Source organism: Gymnoscopelus braueri (assembly GCF_963280865.1).
Source record: "Gymnoscopelus braueri genome assembly, chromosome: 13".
NCBI classification, from domain to species: Eukaryota; Metazoa; Chordata; class Actinopteri; order Myctophiformes; family Myctophidae; genus Gymnoscopelus; species Gymnoscopelus braueri.
In genome coordinates, this window is record NC_137615.1 from 34,908,132 (window position 1) to 34,923,482 (window position 15,351).

General features: G+C 38.6%; 1 protein-coding gene and 1 gene segment (V, D, J or C); one reads left to right on the forward strand and one right to left on the reverse strand.

Moving 5' to 3' along the window:
• Window positions 1-814: 814 nt before the first annotated feature.
• On the reverse strand, window positions 815-1,280 carry LOC308099536 (Ig heavy chain V region 6.96-like). The segment is given in 2 exons: window positions 1,223-1,280; window positions 815-1,128 (listed from the first exon to the last, which is right to left on the reverse strand).
• A 4,588-nt stretch (window positions 1,281-5,868) lies between these two features.
• Window positions 5,869-10,594, forward strand: cabp5b (calcium binding protein 5b; the record flags this gene model as incomplete). The annotated part of the gene is made up of 6 exons (XM_080448275.1): window positions 5,869-5,916; window positions 6,670-6,700; window positions 6,898-7,041; window positions 7,836-7,945; window positions 8,500-8,647; window positions 10,566-10,594. 6 exons carry the CDS (start codon window positions 5,869-5,871, stop codon window positions 10,592-10,594), a joined length of 510 nt encoding a protein of 169 aa, XP_080304401.1.
• Window positions 10,595-15,351: the final 4,757 nt, after the last annotated feature.

Consider the following 15,351-nt stretch of genomic DNA (forward strand, 5'->3'; position numbering starts at 1 on the left):
CTGAGTCAGTGTCTCACTGTTCACACCTGTTGAAAATAGAAACATTTAGTAATAAATTAACAATTCACAATCTAGAATAAGAACTGTCATATATTACAAACACATTCAGAGAGACTCACAGGATCCAGCTGCCAGCAGCAGCAGAGCTACAGAGAACATGGTTTTATAAGATGAACAGATGGAAGCTGCTCTTCTCATAGGGACGGACTGACTCTCTCAACTACAAATAAATGGCATCTATATGAGGGCTGTTAGGATGAGGAAACCAAATATGTGTTTTACATAATGACCCAAAGCTATTAACATTATTAATTGTTTGTCTTTACAGTAACAGGTGTTAGCATTATCAAGACTATATTACTGTAATGGTTCATCTTGAAAATGTATTTATTTATGAAATGTTTTTAATGATGGATTATTGTGTGCGGAAAGTTGTTGATGGATGTTGATACATTCATTTTCTCTTACTGCCAGTGTCACTATACAACTCAGTCTCCGAAATTGTGATGTGAAGTAAAAGTATGATTTGTAACTTATTTCTCACTGTAAGTCTTAGAAACAATAAAACCCTGCAGTGTCCTCAGCTTTCATGTTCATGACCCACCTTATCTCTGCCATGGGCACTAAATAATCTATTTTGTATTTTGTGATTAATTCATGGCTTGTCAAAAAAAGAAGCAAAGCTTACAAGACTGCACACGTACATGGTCCTTTTAGAACATTATTTCTTCACAGGGAGTATAATTCTCATGAATTTGTGTAATAGCAGTTCTTCAACATCTTTAGTTTTTGTACAGCTCTGCAGCCTCCTGTGTCACTGTGACTCTCTAGCACAGTAATAAACAGCAGAGTCTTCAGTCTTCAGACTGTTCATCTGGAGATACACCTGCTGTCTGCTATTGTCTCTGGAGATGATGAACCGACCCTGGACTGACTGGGAGAAGAAGGTGCCACTGCTATCAGTATAAATGAAGGCAATCCATTCCAGTCCTTTACCAGGAGCCTGTCTGATCCAAGCCATGTGATAACTACTGAATGTGAATCCAGAGGCTGTGCAGGTCAGCTTGTGGGATTCTCCAGGCTTTTTGATCACTGGTTCAGATTCAGTCAAAGTCTGACCCTCAACACCTGTAGACAAATCAACACATCAATGAGTTTATTTATGTTTTTTTGTATGTATAAATAAGAAATTACTAATGCATTGTAATAATCACCAACTCACTAATACTTAATACAGACACCATCATCAGTAGTAAACAGCAGCCAGTCTTCAGTTCCATGGTTCTAATGTCAGACAGTTTAATATAAATGAGAAGACCAGAACTGAGAGTCTAGTTATAAAGAACTAGAGGAGAGAGACACTTTGCATAGACGCCCTCTAAAGGTCTAAATCTGTAAAGACAGGGCTATATAATTCCATGTGGTTAAAATGTTAAGATTTATCATCGTTGTGGCGTTGGACCTGCTGTACCTATTTAAAGTGGAAGCACTCATCAAAGTTTTCAGATTTGATTATTATTATCACTTCATAATACATGACTCAGTGTTTCTCCCCTCTCAACAAGTGTGCTTTAAATCCTATCATGAGGGAAATCCAGGTTTTATATTGTATTAATATGATCAATTTATAGTTACTGGAATGGAATGACATTGGTATGAATGGTAGGTTTTCAATTAGCTGTTCAACCACAATGATTTTCACTGTAAAACATAATTATAATTATAATGTTTTATAATAATTACAACATTAATAAAGCTCTATTTCAAACATTAGCCTTTAACTTCTAAACCTTCATAGACACAGGAAATGTTTTTGTCTTCAGTTTCAGGAAGTCTGTCAACTGTTTTACTGGTGGGTTTACATGTGTGCGTGGTCATTTGCATGATTGTGCATTTGCATAATTGTGCATGTGTGTGTCAGTGACTACAGAGTCATAGGTGACTCTGTAGTCAACCACCTTATGTATGCGGATGATTTAATTATCTTTTCCCCGTACAGTGCAGGCTTACAACAGCTTCTCAGGGTTTGCTCCCAGTATGGCATTGATTTTAACATTAAGTATAATGCCAAGAAGAGTAGCATCATGATTGTGCGAAGTAAAGATGATAAAAAGGCAGTATTTCCTAATTTTATTCTCAGTAGCAACATACTACTTGTGTGCAGTGAGATTAAGTACCTTGGACACTGTATATCCGATGATCTCTCTGATGACAAAGACATCCATAGACAAAGATGCAAATTGTATGCCCAGGCAAACATACTAATGCGGAAATTTCACAAATGCTCTGTACATGTCAAGGTATCACTCTTTAAAGCCTTCTGTACACCATTGTATACGGCTCACTTATGGAGTAACTACAAAGCTAGCAGCATGCGAAAACTAAAAGTTGCATATAATGATGCTCTACGGTTGCTGGTGAGGGTACCAAGATGGCACAGTGCCAGCCAGCTGTTTGTAAACCTGGGGGTACCTACCTGTCAAGCCCTGTTAAGAAATTTAATGTACAAATTCATATGTCGTCTTGAAAAGTCTTTTTTTATTATTTTGTTGCTTTTACTGTGTGATTGTCATCCTGTTTTGCTGTATGGACCCTGAGTCTGAAATAAAGATTGAATTGAGTGTTGCCATGTCTGCTTATTAAAAGCTAGTTTTTCTGTAAAGTTGCTTGTAAATATTGGTAGTGCGGGTTTTAAACAGCTTTTTATTTTATTCACACTACTATGTTTGCTTTATGATTGTGTACGACTGTTGGAGGATGTAATTCTGTTCAAAATACTTTTTATTTGTATTTAACATTGATGATGACTCTAAAAGTAGCTGAACATTTATGTTTGATGAGTGTGAGTTTTACTCAATTTAGTGTTGACTGATGTCTGACCGTTTACTGCCCCCTGTTGACTAAAATAATCTCCAAATGTTTTGTATGCAGCTTCTCCACTCTTACACAGCACTGTGAGTATCTTGCACAGTAATACACAGCAGAGTCTTCTGCAGTGCTTTTCCTTCATGTTGTTTTATCCAGTGCATTCCATTGCTGCTGAATGTAAAACCAGTTCCCTACAAGAAAGACTGAGAGTTTCTCCAGGTCTTTTCTGCACTGAACTGGAAGGAATGGACTCCATGGCCTGGCCATTCAAACCTGACTAAAAAGTAAGAGAAGACAAGCAGAGAAAGAAAGAGGTGAATGTGAGAGAGAGATGATAGAAGCGATAACTACTATATGGAATACGTGGAATGGAATACAAAATGAGTAAAGACATGAAATCTCACAGGGCAGACAAAGAGCCATCAACAGAAGAGCGATTTTGACCTCCATATAGATGTGACCTCAATTGCTCCTCACAAAACAAGAGCACATCAAATAATCTCCTCAGAAGTATACACTCTGACTACATGTGATTTGCATCAGGACTTCCTGAGGGAGGGGCTGATGTATTAGGTTCAAAGAACACATGTCCATGGACATTTAGACGTTTCACAACTAGTTTCACAGGAACAGATGGAAGGAAGTGACATGCAGCAAAAAATATCTGAGGGTGAACAGAGAGAGAGAAAAGCAAGCTTGAGCGCTGAGAGACCGCAACATTTTTAGCAAACAAGTTTTTTGTAACCATGGGACATTGAAGAACAATGTAGTGAAAAACAAAACATCCCACACATTTTATAACACTATAATCTTTTTCAAAAATTGTCTCAGATAAAACAAAAGGCTACATTTATCTCTCAGAAAGAAGTTCTCGTGACGTAGTATAGTGGGAGCCAGTATTTCAACCTCATCCATTCAGGTCACTATTAAGCCAGCTATAGGCAGCAGCTGTTGGCCTGCATATGCATTATCAATCTTCAATCTAAAAACTGTAGTATCAGAATCATATCTTCGCAGACTCATGGCACGCTTTATGCCACTTAAGCCACATTTCCCCCCCAAAAAGTATACAGTATACAGGTTTACCATTTATTGAAAAGCTTCTCTTTTTTTTTTTTGCCTTACCTGAAATAAAGAATTTTGGGGGAGAAAAAGAGCAGTCCTAACAGTGTGTGCTGTAAGGTAATAAAAAGGCTCAGGGTGCACACAAAATATCAAGTCATGTCAATATGTGGGAAAAAAGTGATTCATAACTGAATCGATTCTTTTACCCCATCCCTAGCATCTACAATCAATTGGTGCATAAATGGTAAATTACCCTGTGATTGGTTATTTTAAAATACGTATCGTTGCTGTCCGGCAGAAACCAGCTAACTCCATTTTGAAGCTTTTGCATTTTTTTCCATAAATCAGGGCCATTTGAACACCCTTTACGTCTGTGTGTTAGTAAAAAAATATTTAACCAATGAAAAGCATTAAAAAGCGCTTCTGACAAAACCAGCTAACTCCATAGGATCCTCAAACTTTCTGCTAAACCAGCTAAGGGTGGAGTTAGCTGGTTTTGCTGACTCCAGGCTCCACCCCCTTTTGACCTCCAACCTCATTGTGAGCTCGGAGGTCCATTCAGCTGTTCTTATCAATATTGAACAAAACCTCCCAACTCCACTTTTTTCATTTCCTGAAAAATGAACATTTTGGAGTTAGCTGGTTTCTGCCGGACAGCAGAGATATAGAAATGGTGTTTGTAAGCAGTCAAACACTCTTAACGCTGTTATGTAAAAAGATTTGCAAGGCTAGTAACCTAACCCTAACCCTAACCCTAGCCCTAACCTTAGGGGGAACATTACCCGGGGAACATAGGGATGACCCTGGTTCTGATTGATAATGTATGGACAACATGCCTCTGCTTTTGAAATCCCCTGGCTGTTCTATCGCTGGTGGCGATATGTTTTATCCCTGCTTCTGGTCTGACTTAATTAAATAAGTCTGATGTGTTTGATATTTATCTTTGATGATATCACAATTTAAATAAAACTGTATGTTAACCACATTAACCCTGTCATCCCTATTTTGGGCAAATCTGTCAAAAACTATAAAAATAGCTAAAATAGGCTACACAATTTATAAGCTGAACCGCACTGTGACATGTTGTGAGCCTTGTAGACCAGCCATTTCACACACACACACACACACACACACACACACACACACACACACACACACACACACACACACACACACACACACACACACACACACACACACACACACACACACACACACACACACACACACAGTCTATCTAATGCCCTTAGAACACACATTTCCATATGATGTACAGTATGTTGTATTATGTAATGGCATGCGATTCAGGATCCTGTCCCATCTGATGCCAGAGCTTGTTTCTCTTCCACTCTCTCGACTCTAATCTGCCGCATCCGTGCAAATACCCTTTCCAGTTTCATTCTGTGAGAGCAGCTAGAGAGCTCTCCTGGATCTAATGTCACTCATTTACGCAAGTAGCCGTATGTGAAGACGACAAACCAAATCTAACCATCCATGGAAAAATAAGGAAAATAACTTTCTGCACCGTGTACTCCCTAACACAGAGGATTTTACAGTGTGAATACTTTTTTACACAGTATTTTGCCCCTCATACTAGTATTACTTTACATGTTTGATTTCACTGCAGAATAAATGACATTTCAGCATAATTGTTTATGAATGTTTCAACAAAGTACTGTATATTCACAGTATTAAGCCCATCCATCCGTCTTTTATAGACTGGAGAAGCACAGAGAGATAATCCAGCTGATACCTCATCCCAGCCCCCCACCACTGGCATATACAGATCAACAGTGATCACGGATTCACACGACATAAGGAACAACACACCGGCCAACACGCACATGCTGTAACTGAGAGACGCAATTTGAACAAGAACACAAATACACAGGAAGGACAAGAAGGTGCCTCTGCAGCTCTACTAAACCCTTGGTCATGAGTCTGGGACCAGCATGCATCTTTCTAAGAGGAGGAAAGAGGAGAGTAAGTGAACTTGTGCTATATGGATTCTATTTACTGTATGTTTCTCCAGGCTAAGATTCCCTTTTTTATTATTAATTGTAATGTTAACTGTAAATCATGCATTTTTTATTAAACAATTTAAACAAATGATATAAAAAAAAGCAGGTAAAGCAATTGAAAATGGCCTTAGTGGGATACTATGCAAGATCTGCAAGTCTAAAGCTCGAATATGAAAAGTGTGCAGTTTTCTATATGTTGGATCTTGCCTAAATTCAGGGTTTGATTTGTAAAATAATATTTTCTTAAGCACTTAAGCCCAACAATATATACAGTATGACAAAAAGTTAAAATAGGCGACATGATTCTACGCATTGTGAGCTTGTAAATCTGCTATTTTTGCTATTACTAAATTGACACATTTTAGTTTTAAATTGCCCAAAATAGGGCTTAACATTCATTTTTAATTAAATTGTTTAATTGTGATATTATCAACCATTATATCAGAGAGTTTCCCAAAGGAAATGCATGAATTAAGTCTGACCAAAAGCATGGAAACACCAGCCATAAAAATGTATGACCAGAGGAGTTCTCCCATACCCCCAGCAAATCAAACCCTGCCCGAATTAATTGTTTGGTTATGTTTACTTGATTTTTGTAAAAGCAATTTGCTAAAAAGCCGTTGCACAGATATTGACTTGATCTCAGTTTATTTTGTCATTAGCTGCTAAACTAAAGATTATGAAAAAGTAATCCTTTCATGTAATTGTTTTTCAGACAAGGACCCTGTCACAAGATGAAGTAGAAGGTGACTCTTTGCATATACTTTAATTTAAAAGATCTAGAGACAGCACAACCTTTAACATGCAATTTTCCATACTGTAGCCTACATACTGTAATTATCATCGTTGTCGGGTGGAAACCGTGTCCAAAACCGTTACTTTTCAGGAAATTAACATGCTTTCTTTGGCTTGTTTGCATGCTTTTTTTCTCCCTTGTATGCAGAGCTACGTGAGGCTTTTGAGGAGTTTGATAAAGACAAGGATGGATTAATTTCTTGCAAAGATCTGGGGAACCTGATGAGGACCATGGGTTACATGCCAACTGAGATGGAATTGATCGAACTAAGCCAGAATGTCAATATGAATTGTGAGTGACTTCCAATAGATTAAAGTAAATGTATTTAGTTACTTTCCAGCATGCTGTGTGAATCGCACAGGGGATTTTGGCTGCAACTGTCCATTACTGTATGTTCTAAGCGATTAATCTATATCAATTACTTTTTTGATTAATTAAATAAGCGTGTTTATTCTTTTATGTAAAAAAATATATATATATCAGTTTCTATAGTAAGTTTGTTCCATAATTTAGGTGCATAGACTGGAAAAACCTACAATCTCAAGTTTTCCAGTTGTTTCGTGTATCTACTAGACTCACCGTAGATAGAGGATCTCAAGGCTCTTGGGGAAGCATAAGCATATTAGGTAGATCAACAGCAGATAACATCCCAATCATTACTTTTTTGAAAATTTGTTTTATTTATTTATGACATTTTTGAAAAATGATAGAAACAAATTGAAAATATGTATGTATTTACACAGACCCATAAAGATGCGTCTGTGACCCAAAAATGGGTCATGCCGCCTCACCCATTGTTTGTGAAACACTTGGTTCAGGGCTAGGCCTACTAGCTACATGGTCACAGCTACAAAGGCCTCCAAAGATTCACATCAAACAAGAGGAGGGTCATAGATCACCTCCAGCCACTACAGATGTGCTAGTTATATTGTATTAACATATTCTACCATACAGGTTAAAATAACGTAAATTACAGTCAAATATGTCCCGGATTGTACAGTATATACATATATATATATAGTGTGTGTGCCTAGAGGTCTGCAGTTGCATGCATCTAATAAGTGTGTTGTCCTGTCTTACCGCAGTGGGAGGGATGGTAGATTTTGAGGATTTTGTGGAGTTGATGAGCCCCAAACTACTGGCTGAAACTGCAGGGATGATTGGGTTGAAGGAACTTAAAGATGCTTTCAAAGAGGTGAGCTACTGATTCCCCCACCCTTTCTCTTTCTTTCTGTCTCACACTCACTTTACACATGCTCTATTATATTTTAATGGATTGAATTCAGACTTTACGGTTTGATGTCCATTGAGTTTGATGTGATGGTGTCTTGGTGTGCCTGTTGAGACCAAAATCATATTAAAGACAATATTGTCTCCAACAATCTCTAGCACCACCAGCTGGACATAATTGACATTAATGAAATTAATACATGTCTTTTGATTGCTTTACTGCTGTCATATAAAGTTGGGGATGAACTGTAGCTAAGCAGAGTTGATCTTTGGTTCTATCAGCTACAGGCTGGTTTGGGTTCTGCCTTATCCAGTTCTCAAAATTTGGTGGCGACATTACCGTTTTTTTCCCTTAATGTATTTAATCACAATTGTGTAGTCAGTCAAATCCCATTCATTTAAGGTTATGGAGGTTGACTGAAAATGATGAGAAAATACACAGTGAGACGTGCTGCTAAACTGAATTATTGAAGGTACAGTATAGTAATCATTAAGTTATTCTCATTTTGTGTCCTGCAGTTTGATATGGATGGCGATGGTTGTATAACATCAGATGAGCTCAGACATGCCATGTCGAAGCTATTAGGCGAACAGACCTGCAAAAATGAGATTGATGCTGTCGTCAGAGAAGCTGACAATAATGGAGATGGGACTGTGGACTTTGAGGGTGAGACACACACACACACACACACACACACACACACACACACACACACACACACACACACACACACACACACACACACACACACACACACACACACACACACACACACACACACACACACACACACACACACAGCTCATCATTAGATTTCAAATGTGTTTAGATCAGTCTGACTAGTGTCAATGCAGTACACGTCATTGTGTCTATTCACAGCTTCAGCTATCCTATATTAAAATTGGCTTAAGGGAGGATCGGCTGGCCGTATATGTATGGGCATAAAAGGGACAAGGACTGACAGATACAGAGATCTCCATATATGGGCATATCAGTCGGATCGGCAGTGCAACGTATATCATATAAACATTGACCATCTGTGCATATTAATTGCCTTATTATTAGATTAAAACATTACCAAACTTACCGGGTCAATGTTGGCTAAACATCATTTCACATGTGTCAATAAGCCTGTAGGATTATCAAAGACCCTAGCCACCCCAGCCAGGACTGTTTCAGCCGCTACCATTTGGCACGCAGTTCATTCAAGACCCCACCTGTAGGACAGCTAAGACAACCATGTTCATGAATGATTGACACTTAAGGCCTGTTGTCTGTCTGCATACTACTACCACCGGTGCAGGCTTAATGCAGGTGCTGCAGCACTGGGCACCAGGGCAGGGCAAAAGCGACTACTACTACTATCGTAGAAAGAGCGCCGAAATATTGAAGCAAAATGGCTGCTGAAGGAGCGTTAAAACTGTGAAACGCTGAAATTTTTGCTGCACCATCTTGCAGTGACACACACTGGACTAAGTACTGTTTGTCGATTGAAGACACTTACCGGCAGGGCTGCGGTTGTCACAGCACTTGGTTGGCCTTCTTTCTCAGGTCCTGTCACTGGTGTCAGTTGTGGTAGCCGCGCCGCGCCGTACTGTCAGGTCTGGTCCCTCTCTTGCTCTGTTCGGCTGGAACTGATAGCTTTTGGCACACGCCGGGCGCACAAATATTGTGAGCAAAAACTCAGTGCAGGGTTGTGGTGTTGCTGATGTGGGATTAGTCAGCGATATGTCCCAGATAATGTGAAAGGTTTGGCTGATACAGCCATAGCTGCATAACCAGCAAACAAATGATGTTCCTCTTCCCCTTCATTGGGAAAATCACGCAGATTGGATAGGATGCACAGACCAATAAATAATAAAATGGTTTGTCAAACTTCCAGAGGCCATGTGCAGCCTTGTCAATGCAAGGTAATTTTCCTACACAGGACTTTAGATCTAATGGCCACTATGATTAATACAAAACACATTTTGTTACATAGGCCTAATCTGCAATTTAAAAACAAAAATAAATGACCCCATCAAACCTTTCTTTTGTATTAACTGCATTATTTAATGATTTAGTCTGGGTAGCTCAAGGTCTGAGGGCCCTATTTTGCATGTCTTAAGTACCAGGTCTTATGACTTAACTTAAGACCTGGAGGCGTGGCCAATGCTGTTTCACTATTTTGAGTGGTCAAACAGCACTGGCCACACCTCCAGGTCTTCAGTTAAGTCATAAGGCCTGGTACTTAACTCATTCACTGTGCTTCCGTGGGGGGGGGGGGGGAGGTATTTTGGAGAAACGCCAATCCAACCAACATCACACCGGGCACTGCACTCCCTCAAACCGGTCAGATGGTTCTTGATTATGAAGACAGACGCACACGCCTGCGCGCGCTCGCGCGCACACACACACACACACACACACACACACACACACACACACACACACACACACACACACACACACACACACACACACACACACACACACACACACATGCACACACACATGCACATGCACATGCACACACACGCCGAATATTTGTCACTTATTTTAGTAAAAAGAAATATCACTTACACACTGCCTTTTTTCTATTCAGAGTTTGTGAAAATGATGTCACGGGAATGAAGAGCACAAAATTATGTCACCGGCATGAAGAGCACAAAATTATGTTACGAGAATGAAGAGCACAATATGATGTCACAGGAATTAAATTAACCTGTAAATCTGTGATGTGACAAATATAGCTGATTCTGAAGAGAACAAAACTATGTCACAGGAATGAAGAGCACAAAATAGCAAGTGACTGACAATACTGACAGTGAAGAGAAAGGATAGTTTTTTGTTTACTATTTACTATTTTAGTATTTTGTTTTGTTTTGTTTTTCTTAATAAAATCTGTACAAAATTACTTGATTTTATGATCTGTAAAATCTTTAAAAAAAAATATGCTGTGCTATGTTATTGGAAACCTATTCATGTTTTATTTTATTTTATTTTAATTCACAAAAGATCTGGTAAATACTGAGACATCATTGTGTGGATGTTGCTGGTTATCATCTGTTTTTAAGAAAGAAAACATAGATAAGGTTATGGAGATCTCTAAATCTTTTAGCAGAGGACTTGGTAAAATAACTATGTTGGTTGTGACTCGTACATCCCTTCCGACTGAAGCTGTAGAGACAGGCTTTTGGGGGTGTCCTTTCTCGATGTTTGTGTAGCAGTTCTGTAGTGTAATGCTGTGCCTAAAAATAAATGTAGTTTCCCAAGAAGGGTTTTCCCCACACCGATTTGCATCTGTGTGTCTTGAATGCTCAGCAGGAACAGACACTTCTCCAGAGGGTCCAATCTGTTAAATAATGAAAATATCCCTGGGATTTAGGACCTGCTAAAACCCACTGTTGCAGATATGCCGGGACTGTGTCCATTCACACAGGGTCATTACAGAAAGATACATTTTGATCATAGCCATGGCTTTCTCAGAAAGAAAGTCATGATAACTGCCCCCGGGCCCTCATCTACAGTGATATCTGAGACTTGTGGCCACAAGTTGACCAAAATGGCAACTTGGCACTTCCTAGCTCCCCCTTCAACAAGTAGCATAAACTGTATTAAACAGTATTAATACAGTACTATATTTTCTGATGAAATTGGACTTCAACAGTGGCATACATGCATTTTGTCAATACATGTGTCTAATCAATGAACATACATATGTACATATTTGTCAAAAGAATAAAATAATAAAGTTTGAGAGCTTGTGGTCCTTTGGCTTTATGTGAATTTTTAAGAGATTAAAAAAATAATTTGAATCAAGCTACATTTGTGTTACTTTTTTTTACTTTTTCAAAAGAGGATGGTCGAGTAAACTCTTCGTCAGGAGCATTGTGTATGATAATATTCATTAAGTGAGTTCTACATTTGCGTGTATATTACAGTAATCCCATTACTATGTCTGGTGTTCCCAGATCACTCAATCACTCCCTGAAGGGTACACTGTAAGCCCATATAAGTATGTTAACATATAAATAATACATATATAACAATCTCTGGAATAATCTGTCTCTTTGGAGGGGAGGATTAATTCAGTCTCTGTAATCCTAATCATGGGCCTCTCAGATGAGCAGATGGCAGATGAGACAAAATTCGTCACATAAACTGACAAAACTGAACAAATGGGAGCTCAATTCCAGCTAGAATTGTATTATTAATTTGCAGTGCATTCATTTCAACAAGCACTTACGTCATCTAACCACTTTAAACCTAATCTCTCAAGACAGATTTTGCTAAAAAGAAAAAGGGTTTTGTTTCTTTTTTTTTACTGAATGGGTTCCCAGATTGCGCTGTTTTGCTTCATATTGTAGGTCGGCTATTTTCTCTATTCGGCATACAACAAAGTGTACAGGGCTTAAGTGGTTAATTATATTGTAGCGTCCCTGGCGGACAGTGGCTGAGGAGAGACTTCACATCTATTATTATGTTGTAGGGAATTAATGTGTCATGTCAATCTTATGTTATATTAATTCATCATTTGTTTTATGTGTGTTACTCGTTTAGGAACTATGGGTGACCTGGACTCTACATCCTTTGTATGGCATTGAATGGAGTTCAAAAGATTATTCATTTAGGTGTTGTCTGTGCGCTTCATTTCCATCGATTGTTACAATATCTATGGACTAAAAGATTACTAATCTGGTGGTACCATACACTGCACTCCTCTTCTGCATTACTTTATCTTCTTACTGTCCCTCTCATTGTTGTATAATCATCATAGTCTGATTATTATGACACACGCTATCTGTACATGTGCCTGTTTGAGAAACACCCAAGAGATATGCAGTATGGTTTTGACCGCTTAAAAAGTACATTTCAGTTCATGTTGATTCATAGTTTATAGAAATAACAGTAGGCCTATTTATGACATAAAGACAGAGGACATTAGGTCTATACTATTTTGTCTGTTCCCCACTGTTCCCACAATTCCCTTACACACACTGAAGAAATCAGTGTGTGCGCACACTCCCTGGATGCCAAAGCCGAACTTCTGCCCCGAATTTTTTAGATTGGCCTGTTATAGCGCCACCAGGAGGACGATTTTTGCAAAACATTTTTTTTTATATTACTCCTACAGATTTTGTTCAAACATCATGCAAATCGGTACACAGTATCTCTATAGTCATGTGATCAACACGGATCTGTCCGATTGTCCATATTCCATCCTGATTGGCTAAGATTGTTTTGCAAGATTGGAAGTTTGCAACATTGGTTCGTTTTGAACAAAATACCTCAAATCATGAACGCAGCATGCGATTTTCATGAACTTTTGCACGCACATTCCCACTAGGCCGAGGAAGAAATGCCACCCTTTCACATTGGCCTGTTATAGCGCCACCAGCAGGCCTAATTTAGCAAAACACATTTCTGGAACAAAATGCCTCAAATCATGAATGCAGTGTCTGATTGCTGTGAAAAGCCTAAGAAGAAATGGCACCCTTTTCACATTGGCCTATTATAGCGCCACCAGGAGGCCACAATAACCTACCTGACCTGGCGGAGACCTGTGCTCCGAGGAGCACTTTTTCTAGTTTTGTTTTGTTTTTACATTGGACGACATAGTGTAGCATGCCATTCTTTATGTTTTTTACATTGGAAGACATACTGTAGAGTAGCATGGCATTTTTAATGGTTTTTACATCGTACAACATAGTGTAGCAAGGCATTCTTTTATGTTTTTTACATTGGAAGACATAATGTAGCATGGCATTTTTTTTAATGTTTTTTACATTGGACGACATAATGTAGCATGGCATTTTTTATGGTTTTTACATTGGACGACATAGTGTACAGGAGTATGGCTTTTTATGTTTTTTACATTGGACGACATAGTGTAGCATGGCATTTTTATGGTTTTTACATTGGACGACATATATCCTGGAGAACCCCTCCCATCCCTCTATGATGAGCTAGTGAAGATGAGGAGCATGTTTCAGCGACAGACTCATCCCTCCTCAGAACACCACAAAGCGCTGGGCCAGTCCTTTGTGCTTACAAGCCATCAGGGTCCACACCAAGCTTGACCCCCATAGGAGAACTTTAAGACCTGTACTGTGACGTTTGATTCCTGACTCCTGCATGGACTCTGGATGCCAGAGAGTAATGGGGTATATATTGCTGATACTTGGCATAATGTCTGTCAAGGATTACTGTACTTACATTCACTCAAAGTTGAAAGTCTGTTGACAGACCATATGTAATAATATTCACATATTCCTTGTGGATAGACTGTTACACATATCCATTTTTTTTGTTTATTTCTTTGAGCAATAATACTGACCATTAAAAGAATCAGAATAATCAATCTGTGATTCCAACAGATTTATTATCTATTACAAATTTCACAGATGTGTGGATTTTGAAACATGTGAATAATAGACACCCCTATCCCCCACCCCTGGCCACAAATCATCCCATGATGTCATTGATCGTTGTCATTTATCATAATAATTTTTGTTTTGTCACCAATATCGCTCTGGTCATATTTCTGCTTGCCAGCACAATGGAAAGCACTTTCCAATAAAGCATGTATTTTAGGTTTCAAGTGCATTGACACCATGTCAACACGGGTTTATCTGTTGCATACCATTTGTGGGTTGGCTTCAAATTGAAACTGAATGAACCCAAACCCTATATACACGAGTCATTGTGTATTTTCATGAGCAGCACATGCCATATTCAAACCACAGTAGTGACAATGTTAATAATAGTAATAATAATAATAATCACAGTTTGCAAAAAAATAGGTCAATGTTTTAAAATAACACAGTAAAGTAACCTAAAAAGGCACCAAACTAGAAACAAAAATTACAGTATTGAAGTTCACATTTATATAACTTCTGTTTTCACAGTTTTTGATTAGTGGAATGAAATTTCAAAATAGGACATCTCAAAAGTGACTGTAAAGTCGCTCACTTCCTAAAGGCATATTAGCACATGCACCATTTCAAAAACGAAATCTATTTGTCAACAGGAAAGGTCTTCACATGCAAATTAGCATTCATGAGCATCATATAGTATGTGACTATTAAAAATAAAAAGTGAACACGATTTTTTTCTGCTCTCTTTAGGCTAGGGCTGAATGGCTTATTCAATTCTTAAACCTGATTTATACTTTGTCGTGCAACAGTGCCACGTGCCGAAAATAGCAGATCTACAAGCTCACATCATGTCGCACTGTGACACGTTGCGAGCTTGTACATCTGCCATTTTCGGTACGCGACATTGTCGTATGGTAAACTAAGAATCAGGCTTAGGGTAGATTCACACAGTGATTCATTGGCTGGAATGATGTTAACATTGAGATTTTATGACCCACAACAAGCAAGGCT